The sequence below is a fragment of the Lepidochelys kempii genome, chromosome 10 (assembly GCF_965140265.1).
Source record: "Lepidochelys kempii isolate rLepKem1 chromosome 10, rLepKem1.hap2, whole genome shotgun sequence".
NCBI classification, from domain to species: Eukaryota; Metazoa; Chordata; order Testudines; family Cheloniidae; genus Lepidochelys; species Lepidochelys kempii.
In genome coordinates, this window is record NC_133265.1 from 54,722,551 (window position 1) to 54,738,726 (window position 16,176).

The 16,176-nt window shown below is 39.6% G+C and overlaps 1 protein-coding gene across 4 annotated transcripts in view; it reads left to right on the top strand.

The window, feature by feature from the left end:
• Nucleotides 1–16,176, top strand: part of OTUD7A (OTU deubiquitinase 7A) — a 273,562-nt gene that overhangs the window by 149,604 nt on the left and 107,782 nt on the right. For all 4 annotated transcript variants that reach the window (XM_073303652.1, XM_073303653.1, XM_073303654.1 and 1 more), the window contains one exon: nucleotides 3,139–3,293. In XM_073303652.1, the coding sequence (XP_073159753.1) occupies nucleotides 3,143–3,293 (151 nt within the window). In that variant the 5' untranslated portion in view covers nucleotides 3,139–3,142. The remainder of the gene's footprint in view (nucleotides 1–3,138; nucleotides 3,294–16,176) is intronic.

Below are 16,176 nucleotides of genomic sequence, written 5' to 3' on the forward strand. Positions count from 1 at the left end.
TAGCTAGTACAGAGGCATCAGAGCATCCAAATGCCCCTTCACACTTCAGTACTGGCTACCCACATCATAGGTAGCAGTATGGGAGGGGCAGAGGACTCTGTAGAGCTGCTACTTCCCTTCTCGTGCCGGTGAACTGGAGGGGGAGAACAGAGGAGGCACAGGGTATAGCTGCACCAGCATGCAGGGGAACCTACACTGCATTGGCTCTAGACCTGGCACAGTTTACTCCCTCTTTGCTGCAATGGCAGAACCAGGGGCCAACTAAAAGTCTGCTCCCAGTGTAGCACAAAATACATTTCCCCTTACTCTCGACTCATGGCAAAGGCATGAATGAGCCCATGAGATTGAGTGAAAATATCAGATGTATGTGTAAAGATTAGCTTTGGCGTCTTGATGGAGTGAATGACAGATGCTGAATAAAAGTAAAACTTGTTGTTTCATTTATATTGTACACCATTTAACTTCTACCACCTCTTCTGATCTGTTCTCATTCCTTAAAATGAAGTTTGAATACTACTACCTGATAAATATGTCTGATTCAGCCATTCTTAAAAACAACTGCTCTAAATTTTTGTAGGGAGAGTTGTCTATGAAAATAGATTAGCTTTTACTTGTTCAGGAAATGATAACTGGTATTGGATACAGTAGGGGGAATATTCATCTGTTACCCAAACGCTAGACCTTTCCTTAGGTCCAAGGGTATTTAGGGGGAAAAAATGAATATAGGAGAGAGATTCCCGTCTGGGTTGATTTAAAAACTCTGGGGATAAATTGTCCTAAAGCTACTTCTATTTTAAGGCCACTTTACTTGGTCAATGATGAAAGTAAAATACTAAAGAAAAGCTCCTGATTGCACATAAAGAAGGCTATGTTGTGCCTCTTAGGAAATGCCAGAGATGGGACATGTAGTGCACTTTCCATCCCAATTATTTTTGCTTTGACACTGTAAAGAAAAATTTGTGCATGATAGAAAATGAAAAACCCTTCTGTTTTGTTTCCAGAGGTGGTTTTTGAGTACACAATAGGCAAAGGTGGCTTCCAGAGTATTTTCTAACGAAGTTTAAAATACTTCACTTGCTTAAGATTTAATTGCGTACTTGCTTGTATAAAAATTCCATTATCTATACAAAAACAAGAATACCTTTGCATTTCACCAGCTGTGATTGTGGTTCCATTAGCTGTTACGTGCTGGTTCCTAGGCCGTGAGTCATTGCCACATACTGGTGTGATTGTTACTTTTCTCAGCAACTGGATGGTACAAACAACCTACAGTAAGCTGCTGAACACATACTGCATCGCTCTGCTGTAAAACAAGTGAATCATTCTGCAAAGGAAACCTGACTTCCTACCACTTCAGGAAGATTTTCTTTAACAAAAAGTTATTGTGAATCCCCGGATATTAAATAATTAATAATAATTACGCCAGCTGGCCTGGAATAGTTTCTGTTGGCTTTTAAGTAAAGCATTTTATTGATTGTGTTTTAACTAACAATTGGGACTATTTTAATTTTATTAACGTGATCTATAATTGCATCTGACACAAGCAGAAGGCATGGGTAAAATCCTGGTCCCATTGAAGTCAACGGTAAAAATCACATTGACTTCATTAGGGCCCAAATTTCACTCTGTGTCTGTGGTAGTTGTTTCTAACATCTTAGTTTTTGGGGGTGGGGAGGTGGGGAATTTCATCACCAGAAATTCAATAGCAGAAAGAATCCATTTGCAGAGTATACTGGGATTGCTACACTACAATGATGTCTGTAATATTTACAGTCATATGGTTCGTTGTTTGCCTGAAAATTACTTAATTCAAAATGAAAACGAACTTATATAGCAAATGTAGCCAATTCCATTCCAGTTAGTTTTGAGTGGGGTTGATGTGATGTGCAGTATTTTGCAGTATGTATGTTTATATTTTAAACAGTTGTTACATTTGAGGGAAACCAGGAAAGTGTTTATAAAGATCAGCCATGTAACAATGGCTTTCTTAAGAAATGTACAGTGTTATCTTGAAAATGTGTTTAGCTTCTATTAATCATGCTGAGATGGGGGGAACAAAAAACCTGATGCTGCAGCAGTGAAAGGTGTTGCTTTGTGTGGTCCTGGCAAGATTTCTATTAATAGCACGTGTAGTTGATTATGATGCTGAAAGGCGTGTACAACCAATGAGATAAACTGCCACTGTAAGTGTATGTGGGTCTCTCCAGACTGTCAACTCAATTGATAGAGAGGGAGAGTAGATACCCACCACCTTCCAGAAATATGAGCAGTAACAATCTGAAGATAAGCCTAGTAGTAGCTTCTGTTGTCATTCCATTCATTGTGGTTGTCATCATTATTGTAGTTAAAAGAGATGCACTAATGCAGATGTTTAGAAGGCTAGTTAACACAGCCTCTCAAACAAAAGAGGTACAAGTTGCTGCTGCTATTGATGATCGTGATCATGATTCACAGCACCCCCATGAGGATGACAGCATTAGTTCTGAGGAAATGGGAGAAAACCCAGATACCCTATCAAGTACATCTTTAAGGCAGGGAAAATAGAAATAACCTATGTATTGATGCAATAAATAAGGAACAAGTAATGAGTTCTAATATAAGTATATTTACATTAAAAGTATATAAATACAAAGGTCTTGCAATATGGCCTTGGTCCAGATAAGCACATAAGCATATGTTTAACTTAAAGCACGTTAACTGAACCAATGGGACAATTCTCATGCTTAGAGTGAAGCATGTGCCCGTTTGGAATCTTTGACTTTTACCACCTTACTCTTATGAAGTTTTAATTTTATAACTTCCTTGTGCACTGAAAAGTTGTGCAGAAAGAATATTTTAAAAGAGCAAAGAAAAACAGAAAAGAACACTAGAAGTGTGAAAGATGAGAACTAGTTATTAATATACTCAGTCACTGGAACAGATTGTGAACCCAGACAGAGGCAGATCATAAATGCTATTAACATGGTATTTATGTAAATTTATTTTCTTTTTTTAATCATTGTAACTTTGACCTTTTATTGTCATTTATTAAAAATTTAAATTGGGTGTTTTGTTTGGGAAAAACGTGTGATTTCCATTATTTTGTAGCCTATTGTGATAAATACATCTAGAACTCTGTATTTTTGTTCTCATTTATAGATGGATGTCTTGTAGCCTATCAACAAATCCTGCTACTGCTGCATGTGTGGCAGCACTTCTACATGATCACATGACTCTTGATATGGACGCGGTCCTGTCAGACTTTGTTCGGTCCACGGGGGCAGAACCAGGTCTGGCAAGAGACCTGCTGGAAGGTAAGCATGCCCCATAAACCTGTGGCCCCTTTTCCTCATATTCAATACTTTCATGCTGTGGTCAATAAAATGTAAACCAGTCTTTTAAAGCTTCTAGTGTAGTCTGTTAAATCACTGATTCCTTTGTGCCAATAATCCAATACTCCTGGCAGTTTAATCACACAAGATTGCACCAGTACAGCTGTTTTCAGCAAAGGCCTTAGAAAATCTCTTATTGTGGTAGAAGCTACATTCTAGATTACTTATAATCTTACCTAAAAAGTGAGGCAAAAGGCTTTCATCTAGATTTATACTCTGTCATTTTGAGCTGCCTGCCATGCTCATCAGTCATCAAAAGAAATTCTGAGAGTATGAAAGAATGGTTTCATTAGTTACTTTAAGCTTCTAATATGGAAAACCATACTGAATTTTGAGTGTGTCATGTTAGTTAATAGTAAGAGAAATGAGGATTGGTTTTGAGTGTGTCTTCTAATCTGGGTGGCTGTAGGTGCTGCCAAGTGTGGACAGTTATAGATGTTTTGATGTGATGTATATAAAATGCCCACACGCCAAGGGCAAATATTTTTGTTTTTCCTCGTATAGCCAAAGTTCAACATATACTGAGCACCTACTACGTGTTTTTAAAATGTACTGGTGAATATTTCTCCTGTTCATAATAGTAGATCAGTGTAATAGTAGCTGGGCTTGAATAGTATTTATTTTAGTGTTATGTATTGTAATGTATCTTTACTCCAGGTTTTTTAAGTAATAAGGAACGATACAGTAGTAACTCTGACGTGTATACGATGTGGAGTGCAGTTTTATAATATGTCATACTTGTTTTGTTTCCAAAGTCTTCTATCTGTGTTACATAAAAATAAGTCCTTCGAATGTGTAACTGAGAATATTCTCCTTAGCACTCACTAAATGTAACAAAAGATCTTTGTCTGATTTGATCAACCTGCCATTCTGGGCTGAAGTCCATCATTATCTTCATGACATGGCAATCCACCCAGGTTCACTTAGGGAGTGGAAGGATTGGGCCCCATCTTAGTGGGGCTACTCATGGAGTAAAGTACTACTCACTGTGAGTCAGGGTGCAGAACTGGGCCCTTCATGAGGACTTGAGGGTTCTTTAATAAATTCAGTACTAAGAGCTCTGTCCAGTGGTAATGTTATGAGGCTCTCTGGGTGCGTGCCAGGCTGACTTGTACAGGGACAAGACTGACTAGGTGACATAGGAATTAAAAAGCAAAAATAGCTGAGATGCTTGTGCATGAGGGATATCACATGTGTTTCCCAGTAGCCCACAAGCAGCAGGACTTACTGTTCATATCTGTATTCCTTGGGGTAGAAGAAAAGTTTAAGGATTTTTTGCTAGTTCTTTTAAACATATATGGGGTTACTCTCCCCCACCCCCAAATCCCTGTGTGGGCTGATAGAGGAGACTCCTCGAGTACTTCCCACTCCATATTCTTCTTACGTAGCTGGGGAGCCTATCAGTTGGCACAGTGGTGGTGGTGGGGGGGTTATCTTTTCTTTCCTTTGCATCCCTGGTCATCTCCTTCACAGAGAGTGAATCTCCTCAGCTGAGTGTTAGCTGGAGCTGTCATTCAGTGAGAGGGTTTACAACCAAGTGTCTCGTTAAAAATTCCTCATTGTTATAAATGCTATGTGTGTATAAGGAGGCCTCTGAAATCTATTAATGGACAAACTTATTTGCATCTTAGGGCTTCCTTAAAAGGGATATGATCACCCCTTTCTTAGCAAAAGGCAGGTAGTTTTGTTATTTACTGTGGGTGCATAGTGTTGTCTAGAAGTTGGAGTACGTGTCTGGGAGAGGCAGGATTCTGGTTGACTTTGTCTCATCTCTGCCTTGTTTTCTTCATCTGTGGAAAGGGAATGTACCTGCAAAACTAATGTTTGCGATGTGCTTTGCAAACTTAGATCAAAGGCTGTATAGAAGTAATGTTGTCATTGGTGGGGTTGGTGATTTATGACCATTGGGGTTGGTGAATAAAGCTATACTGAAAAGACTAACAAAGAAGTGGGCAACAAGTGGTTTAATTATTCTTAACAGTCTAATTCATAGTGTTTAATTTTATTAACATTTGACATAAACGCCAAATTCTGAGTATTTCCTCTCACACAGGAATTTTCTCAAGCTTATGAAGGTAAAAAGAAAATCTGGGGGGTTTAAGATGTTCTCAAAAGGACTTTTCGGCACATAAGGACATGGCAGCAGCTTGCTGTAACAGCAGTAGTATTGCCCAGGATCTTATGCCGGGTAGTAGTTTTACTTCCCAGTTCCTTATCCGCTTTTCAGTTCCCATATCACTCCCCATTTTCTCTAATTTCACTAATAATTTCCCATGTATCAAATGCCTTACTGAAATCCAGGTAGATTAGACCTACTGCATTTCCTTTGTCTAAAAAAATCAGTTATCTTCTCAAAGAAAGAGATCAGGTTGGTCTGGCACAATCTACCCTTTGTAAAACCATGTTGTGTTTTATCCCAATTACCATTTATTTCTATGTACTTAATTACTTTCTCTTTCAAAATTTGTTCCAAGACGTTGCATACAATTGCAGTCAAACTAATGGGCCTGTTGTTTCTCAGGTTATTTTTTTCCTTTGTTAAAAATAGGTAGTATATTAGCTCCAGTCATAGGGTACAACCCCCAAATTTATGGATTCATTAAAAATCCTTGCTAATGGTCTTGCAATTCCATGTGCCAGTTCCTTTAATATTCTTGGATGGGCCCCCCCCCCCCCCCCCCCCGATTTGGTCCCATTAAGCTGTTTGAGTTTGACTTCCACCTCAGATGTGGTCATTTCTACTTCCATATCCTCATTTCCATTAGTCACCCTGCCACTACCCCTAAGCTCCTCATTACCTTTGTTAAAAACGGAGGCAAAGTATTCGCTTTAGATGTTGCACCATGCCGAGATCTTTAATCACTACCCCATCCGCAGTACTTAGTGGTCCCACTTCTTTCCTTGTTTTCTTTTTATTTATTTGACTATGTGATAATTTACTATTGGTTTTAATTCCCTTTGCAAGGTCCAACTCTGCTTGGCTTTTGGCAGTTCTTACTTTTCCCCTACCCTTTCTGACCTCCAAGAGAGAGCTTTTCTTGCTGATCCCTCCCATCTTCCATTCCTTGTAGTCTTTCTGCTTTCTCTTAATAATTTGTTTGAGATGTTTTTACATCCAGTTTCTTCTGCAACCCTTACCAATGAGTTTTTCCACTTGCTTGGGATGCCGCCTTCAGATAGCTTCTGCAACTTTGGCTCAAAGCAATTCCAAGCTTTCTAAACATTCATATCCTTGAGTTCTTCAGTTCAGTTGACTTCCCCAACCTATTTCCTAATTTTTTTAAAAGTTTGCCATTTTGAAATCAAGGACCCTAGTTGCAGACCTATTGTTGTTTATCCTTCCATCTAGATTAAACTGAATTAGCTCATGATCACTCAAACCAAGGCTGTCCTCTACAGCCAGCTCTTCTATGAGGTCCTTTCTACTTATCAACACTAAATCTAAAATGGCACCTCCTCTTGTTGGTTTGGTGACTATTTAGTGAAGAAATCTGTCAGCTATCACATCCAGGGATATTTGGGCTCTATCATTAATTAGTAGTGTGTGTCCTCCAAGCTATAGCTGGGAAATTAATGTCTCCCATAATCACACAATTCCCAGTTATTTATTTCATATCCGTAGCAGATCCCACGCACTATCCCAGTGGAGCCTATTTTACCTTTCTTCCCCAAAGTGATTTTGACCCAAAGAGATTCTGTTTTATCCATTCCATCACTTCTAATTTCTTTACAGTCTATCTCATTGTTAATATACAATGCTACTCCACCACCTTTACCTTTATTTCTGTCTTTCTTGACCAAAACATACCCTTCAATACCTGTGCTCCAGTCATGACTGCTATTCCACCATGTTTCTGTTTATCCCTATAATATCTGATTTCACTTCCTGCACCAGTAGTTTTAGTTTCTTCACTTTGTTACCCAGGCTCCTTGCATTGGTGTGTAGCCATCTTAGTTGTTTCTGTTTGCCTTTGCGCAGATTCCTCTCCCAGTTAGGTATTGTCATGGTACTTCCAGTATTGCCTACCTGACTGTTACTGTCAGGGATGTTGGCACTGTCTTTCCTCTTGTTGTCTATTCTCATACGTCTGATGCTCCTTTATCTCTTCCTGTATCTTCAATTATGTGATTTTCCTCCTGCTCAATGTTAGAATCAGGCATCAAGATTACATGAACATCTCCCCTGAATTCCTAGTTTAAAGTTCTTTTAATCAGTCGTGCCAACCTCCATCCCAGAATTCTATTTTCCTCTCTACTTGAGTGGAGCCCATCCCATGAGAACAGTCCCTGTGAATGCCTCCCAGTGATTGAACATCTCAAAGCTCTCCTTCTAGCAACACAGCCGGAGCCATCTGTTGATCATCATAATCTTGTCTCACCTTCACTCTCCTCCTTTAGGGACAGGAAGAATCCCACTGAAAATCACCTGAGCCTCCATTTCTTTAACATCTTCCCTAGCCTGCTGTAGTCAGCCTTGATGCGTTCCAGCAAGAATCTAGCTATATCATTTGTTCCCACGTGAAGGCGGTCTCACAGTCCCAAAAACAGACCATACGTAGGTGCTGTAGCATCCTTATTAACCCCAGGAGTATTGCTTTGACAAATGTATATGCTGCTTTGAGAAATCACTGTCTCCTTCTCCTACCTACCTGAAATGTTAATAGATTTGCCTGGAATTTCCAAGTTGTATGTTTTTCATCCCTACTTCTACTGCTGAGTGAATAATTCACAGTGAAGAACTTACACAATGAGCTTACCTCTCCTCCCAGACTGTGTGAGGGCAGTTGGCAGATTTCCCTCCTCTCTTTATAATTTGAACTTAATCCACAAATGTTTTTGTTTTACTTTTTAACTTAGTGGATTGATTTCTAACAGTACACTGTTAATGTTTGATATTCGAGACTGAGTTCAAGATGTGTGGGTTATTTGTGAAGTCAATGCAACTATGGCAATTACCCAAGCTGGGGATCTGGCCCATTGGGCCAAATTTATCCATTTACAGCAGTGGAATTACACCAAGGTTGAAGTGCGTCCATTGTTTACAGTACAGTTCTCTCACCTGAACAAATAACAGCAGCTGCCTTCCTGTATTCATTAACCTTCATCAATTCCTATGTTTACTAACTAACCTGGCCAACAGTTGTTGCTATAGATATGGAAAACCAAACTGGATTTGATAGCAGAGCTTTGCAAAATTGTCAGTTTCTGTTCACCTTCTTTTCTAACACCCTAAGTTTTACCTAGAGTTTCAGATTCAAACAAACACAAAAACTTAGCCAGAGCAATACAATTTTGTCTAGTTTTGACTCCAAATCTATAAACCAGTCAAAATTAGCTCAAACAGTTTGCAAACCTAGCTCAAGCTTGGATTTGTAATGAATCCTCCAGACAAGATGAGTGCCTGTGGCTTTTATTTTATTTTTATATTTAAACAAAACTTTTACACTCCTCTATACATAAAATTGCTATCTTGTTTTCTCTAGTTAGCAAAAATCATTTGTTCTAAATATATTGCCAGGCTATATTGATTTTTAAACATTTATTGTAGGGCTGTCAAGTGATTAAAAATTAATCATGATTAATCACACGATTAAAAAAATTAATCATGATTAATTGCGCTATTAATAATAGAATGCCATTTATTTAAATATTTTAGATGTTTTCTACATTTTTAAATATTGATTTCAATGATAACACAGAATACAAAGTGTACAGTGCTCACTTAATATTTGGAATTCAAAATAAATATATGCACTGTAAAAAAAAATCTTATTTTTCAGTTCACCTAATATAAGTACTGTAGTTCAATCTCTTTATCATGAAAGTTGAACTTAGAAATGTAGAATAATATAGAAAAAATAACTGCATTCAAAAATAAATCTAAAACTTTAGAGCCTACAAGTCCACTCAGTCTTATTTCTCGTTCAGCCAGTCGCTCAGACAGACAAGTTTGTTTACATTTGCAGGAGATAGTGCTGCCCACTTCTTGTTCGCAATGTCACCTGAAAGTGAAAATAGGTGTTCGTATGGCTCTGTTGTAGCCGGTGTCACAAGATATTTACATGCCAGATGTGCTAAAGATTCATATTTTCTTTCATGCTTCACCACCATTCCAGAGGACATTGATCCATGCTGATGACAGGTTCTGCTCGATAACAATCCAAAGCAGTGCAGACCCATGCATATTCATTTTCATCTCTGAGTCAGATGCCACCAGCAGAAGGTTGATTTTCTTTTTTGGTGGTTCAGGTTCTGTAGTTTCCGCATCAGAGTGTTGCTCTTTTAAGACTTCTGAAAGCATGCTCCACCCCTCATCCCTCTCAGATTTTGGAAAGCACTTCAGATTCTTAAACCTTGGGTTGAATTCTAGACCTATCTTTAGAAATCTCACGTTGGTACCTTCTTTGCAATTTTTCAAATCTGCAGCGAAAGTGTTCTTAAAATGGACATGTGCTGAGTCATCATCTGAGACTGCTATAACATGAAATATATGGCAGAATGTGGGTAAAATAGAGCCAGAGATATACAATTCTCCCCCAAGGAGTTCAGTAACAAATGTAATTAATGCATTATTTTTTTAAAGAGCATCATCAGCCTGAAAGCATATCCTCTGGAATGGTTGCCGAAGCATGAAGGGGCATACAAATGTTTAGCATATCTGGCATGTAAATATCATGTGACACCTGCTATAACAGTGCCATGTGAACACCTGTTTTCACTTTAAGGTGAAATAGTGCTGCGCGCTTCTTGTTCACAATCTCCTGTAAATGTAAACAGACTTGTTTGAGTGATTGGCTGAATGAGAAATAAGACTGAGTGGACTTGTAGGCTCTAAAGTTTTACATTGTTTTGGTTTTGAGTGCAGCTATATAACAAAAATAAATCTACATTTGTAAGTTACACTTCCACAATAAAGAGATTGGACTACAGTACTTGTATGAGGTGAATTGAAAAATACTATTTCTTTTGTTTATTATTTTTACGGTGCACATATTTGTAATAAAAATATTAATATAAAGTGAGCACTGTACACTTTTTATTCTGTGTTGTAATTGAAATCAATATATTTGAAAATGTAGAAAAACATTCTCAAATATTTAATAAATTTCAATTGATATTCTATGGTTTAACAATGTAATTAAAACAGTGATTAATCATGATTAACTCAAAAAAATGTACTTGCATGCGTTAACTGCAATTAATCGACAACCGTCATTTATTGATTTATTGACAATTGATTTCCTAGTGTATTTAACTGAGCTATATTCTGTTGCGCTCACAGATTTAATGATTGAACTATTTTAAAATCCGATTATAAAAGCACAGTAACCGTGCACATAATCTTCCAGTTGTTCTTAATCTATGGCTAAGCTACGAGCTAAAGGGGTGATTTTTTTTGTTCATGTATACAAATCTAGCTCTCATTGAATTAGTGTGAGTATAAATAGCAGTGTAGCCGGCATAGCAGGGGTAGTGACAATGGAGGCATGGCTGAGCTGTTCCAAGTACAAACCTTCCTGAAACCACTGGGTTTCCTTTACCCAAAAGGAAAGAGTGAACCTGGCAATTACCAACCTGGGAATTTAACTCCTATTCCTAGGTACCTGTTACAACAAATATTAAGAGAAAAACAGATAAATAAACTTCCATACTGGGTAACTGTCTTTCTGCCCCACGGGCTTTTATGCCCAGTACAGTATCAGGCAGTACTACAGATTTGTACTGTGCATGATCAGCCTTCATATTCAATGTATGGGATACCATTCTGAGAGCTAGAATTCTCAGTATGTAGATTTCACACTCTCTCTGTTACCCAGCTGGACACAGGGATCCCAGTGTCTCTCCCAGGATGAGATTAGGTGCTGTACTTCTTGAGGCCCCGCACAGGAGTCTCAGTCCAGTGGAAGAGTGGGTGGGCTTTAAAGTGGCTGTAAACCACCACCTGCATTCTCCTGACTCTGAGCTGCTTTGCAGGTTGGAGCAGCCACCGACACAATTTAGACAACCCTGGAGACCCTATGGGCAACAATGCTACCTTGAATCCCCGTAGATCAATTTGCTTAGGCCCCACCCAAAAATGCCGCTCCCACTCTTATTCCTCCCCCATGTTAGGCCCATGTTAGGGGTCCTTGGTGTTGGAAGGCAGCCTTACAGGTGCCTTCCTCAGTTCTTGTGCTGGGGCAGTTCTCCCCGAGATGGATATGTGGCTGTACACTGATCCAGTCCTTTTATCCAGCATAAAGCGGCCAGGGCAGGCGTGAGGATCATATCCCAGTTGTTGGGTGAGATGTGGGCGTGGGCTATTATTTGTATTGTGGTAGCACCTCAGAGGCATTGTACACACACATAGTAGAAATAGTAGCTGTGCTAAAGAACTTTCACCATCTGTATTTGGCCAGAGGGTAGCATCTCTCTCTCTGTCTCTCTGATGCAGACCTTGCTACCATGATCATTGCCTTCACTGGACTACAGCAGTGTGCCCCCATATAAGGCTATGCCTTCAATCCATTCAGAAGTCCAAGCTACCACAGAATGTAGCACATTCTAAAATGCTCTACGGTCATGATAACAGTGCTTTGGGATCTGCACTAACTGATTCTTGGCTCCTGGATGGAGTTTCAGCTATTGGATATGACATATAAAGCCCTAAATATCATTGAACATTCCCACCTGAGAGATTGCCTATTCCAGGCTGACCCAGCTGAGGTCCAACAAGGCCATAACATAAATGGACGGATGTCATCACAACACTGATTATTTTCCCCTATCTCCACTTTCTGGTAGGGACAGGACACAAACCCATATTTCCGGTGTGCTATAGGTAACTTGGAGAAGCCAAATTAACAGGTGAAAAGCTATTCTTCATGGCCTTTTATATCTTCACAGATTAATTCTTTGCTAGTTGTTTTCCCTTACAATTTGTTGATGTGTCAGCATTGGATTGAAAATACGACGTCACGTCTGTTGGCTGAAACCAAAGTAGGAGCATGATGGACCTTCCTTATGCTGGCTGCCATCATTTTAAAATGCTATTTGTGTCTTTTAAAGTCTACTTTCCCCCTGTTCCTTGCAGCATGTACCCTTTATCACAGCTCACACCCTGGGATTTTCCACACATGATTGTTAAAATTAAGTCAAAATTTCTAGGCTCAATTTTGCTAATATGTTACTGCCATCATACCACCTGATGGTGTTATCCTGACAGATACCATATGTTTGGTAGCCTCCATGCAGGTTGTTAGTTAGATAAGACCTTTGAGAATCAGCAGCATACAGGTACTGATGCTGATTCAATGACTCTCCTCCCTATGACCCGGTACTGAACTAGTTCCCCACCTACAGAAAGCCCCTGGCTATTCTCTGTTCTATCTCTAGGTTTAAGATCAGATTAGAAGTGGTTCATTATCCCTGTTTCCTCTTCAGTAGAACGTGGGCTTTGCTATCTTGCACCATAGTCTCACTCTTCCTATTTTTAACCTTGTATCATTTAACTTCAATAATGCAACAATTAAAACTACTAATTAAATCTGCTGTTATTAGCAATTATGAAAATTAAAGGACCAGGTGGGGGGAAAAACTAGTTTAAAGTTTTATTCTGATTTTCTGTCTTCAGCATCCTTGAGTCAAACACCTATTTACATTTTGTTTTTGCAATTAACATCCTGATTAGCTCAATGAACTTAAATAAGCATGTGATTACAAAACCAGGCTCTGACTTGAGCCATTTGTTGTAAGTAATAAATAATCAAAGCACAAAATGGTCAACTCTCATATTCATGGTAAATTGTCATGTGTAACTGTAAATGTTATAAAGTTACATGCCATCCTCCAGGGGTACCATTTCTTGGTTGGGTAGAGGAGGAATTCTGGTCCCCACCCTTCCAGCAGGGACCTCAGGTCTCCCTCAGCAGGGGAGTCTTCCCTCTCTCTTACCCACACAGCTTGTGAGCTGGTGTCGCCAGGACTTGCGTTCTCTGTGGACTGCCCTGCACTCCGCTGGACAGGAACAGACTTCCAGGTCACAGCACCACTCACTGAAATGTGGCCCGGATAGGTAATTGGTCAAATTGCAGTGGCATTGCAACAGTGCACCCAGAGGGATGCTCCAGATCACTCTAGCAGCAACCATGCTAATTTAGTATGGGATTACTAAATTGTAACTGCAATTGTACCTGTGTTTCCTCCTTATGGTCCAATAAAATAACCCATTTTAGGTTCTTATCTCCTTAATTATCACCTCTCTTGGGTGGAGACCAGTGTCTCTTTCCCTCCTGACTAGGGTATTTCCAGGCTGCACAGCTCTCTGCCTATGCTGTGAATTTCCCAGCAACACAGACTGCCTCAGTAGGTCTACTTTGCCTTCCTTCCTCAAAGGCTCTAAACAGCCTAGTTGTCACATTTAAGTTACCACACAGTTCTTTCTAAGCAAGCACGTTTGTTCTTAAGGTAAAAGCGCTGCAGATAAAATATTAAAAATAATAAAAGAACCTATATGCATGATGATAAGCTTACCATAGATCAGCCAAACTCAACCAGTGGCTCAGGTGAACAGTCCATCAAACCCCACAAAGGGGTTTTCCTGTGGTTACAAATTCATAACTCTTATTGAGCATGTATCTTCAAGAATTTTCTTAATCTGCAACTTTCTGAACATACTGTGTTTTTAAATGTTCCTTGCTTTTTAACTTCCTAACAACTGCATGTCCACTTTTGGAATGGGACAATTTCTGTAACTGTATGAGGTAGCTGAGACTTTGAGAAAAGCCCCCATGCCAGTGATCATGAAAAATGAACACAAATTATGTTTTCTTTTTGGTTTCTGCATCCAGCAAACCAGAGCCTCCCATTCAGGATTTTACCCACCTCTGCAGTCCTAGAAGCAGGTCCCCCCACCCCATCGCCCCCTCCACCCCGAATATGCCTGCATGCTTGAGCAATAATGGAGTGAGCTATTTCTGTATTGATTTCCCCAGCTGATCTGCATCTACATCCGAATCTGCAGCTCTTTCACTCTGCCCTGGCAGTGTCTTAAATCTTAGGCTTAAAATACTGCACTCTTGTTTTCATTTTGATAGCTTGTTCTTCCTGCTACCTTTTCTTCTGTGTTTTTTATCTTAGAGGGTTTTCCCCCTCCTCCACAATCAGTATAACCGCTGCCTGAATGCTGCATCAGACCACCCAGGGTGCTTTCATAATTGTTTTCAGTGGAAATCAAAGAGCAGCTTGCTTCCAACCCTGCCAAAATGCTTAGTCAGCAAATGAGCTGAACTATTAAATAGGAGGCAGGTACAGTTAAGTACAGTTCTATGGGCTCTGCTACATCCAAGACACTTTCAAATGTTCCTTTTAAGTGTATGGGACTCGGAGGACCAATAGCACTTTCCATCTTTACATGTAATCTTGCTCTATCTATTTGTGGAGTAAAGGGAAAAAACATCATAAAGTAAGATCGTTGTACGAAACACAGAGTGTGTCAGCTTTCAGGAGGTCACTGAACATCTATCAAGCCTTGCTTTCCAAGAATCCTGGTATCCTGGAGAAAGCCTCAAAAACATCAGTTTCTTGGAACCTGGCTCAATGGTCAAAGCAATGCTCTTTTTCACATTCGTGATTAAAAGACAAAACAGCAACAGGACAGTAATGGTATTGCTAAGCAAATAAGGCACCCAAACCTATTTCTTGGCTGTACCAAAAAAAATTCAGATCCTAAATTGGAAAGTCTGATCACCTGCTATTTCAGTAAATTACAGAGAGTGAATGTGACAGCTGGCTGGCTCTACAACTAGCATCTCACTCCAGGGGAATGAGAACTGGATCCAACATTATTCATTGTGATGGATCAGGAATCACATATACCGAGAGTGGGCCACTTTCTATCAATGGAAAAATACCCAGGAGACTGACTAGATAAAGTCATCTCTCTTCCCCCAAAAATCTAAATTATTTAATCAGCAAGTCTCAACACAGGGCTTTCCCTACCTCCACGCTATCCTGTAGAAGCTGCCTACCAAATAATTCCCAAAGACAAGGGACTCCTTGGGATAGCAGAAGTATCTGAAAGCAGAATGTGGCTCTCTATATCTTTTTTCTAACATTAACAATATTATTTTAAATTACACTCATATCTGGAAAGGAATTTTTGAACTGTGGGAGCCCCTCTAGCTAATTTTCCTTTTCTCCATTTATATCCAAAATGTGTTCCTCCAGTCAGTTCCTCTGTTAACTTACATTTCTCCATATCATTACCCTTTCTTTGTTCAGGAATGTACTAACCCCAAGGAAACTGAGTATATTACCTTCATAGAAAGATAATCAAATGATGCCTAATTAGGGGACAACTCAGGCAAATTGGTACCTTGTTCATTCTGTATTATGGCAACAGAGTTTTTCATGTAAAAAGCATTCAAAATCCTTGTACTTCCATGTGAGTCAACCTTTCAAAGAAGCTGAATCAAGGCAAGACTCACCCAGCACGTCCTACATAATATACTGTATCATTTCTTTGTGGCCAGAGAGGAACTATGTATTGAATGAAGAACTCTGAGTGAAACCCCCCCTTATAAATTAAAAACACTTTTTTATACATTTAACACCATTATAAATGCTGGAGGCAAAGCAGGGTTTGGGGTGGAGGCTGACAGCTCGCAACTCTCTCCCCCCGCGTAATAACCTCCTGACCCCCTGTGGGGTCCTGACCCCCAGTTTGAGAACCCCCGACATAGTTCCTCTCTGGCCAGAAAGAAATGACGCAGTATATTAAGCCAACACCATAGACATCAATGCTCTCACTTGATAGGTTATCCTC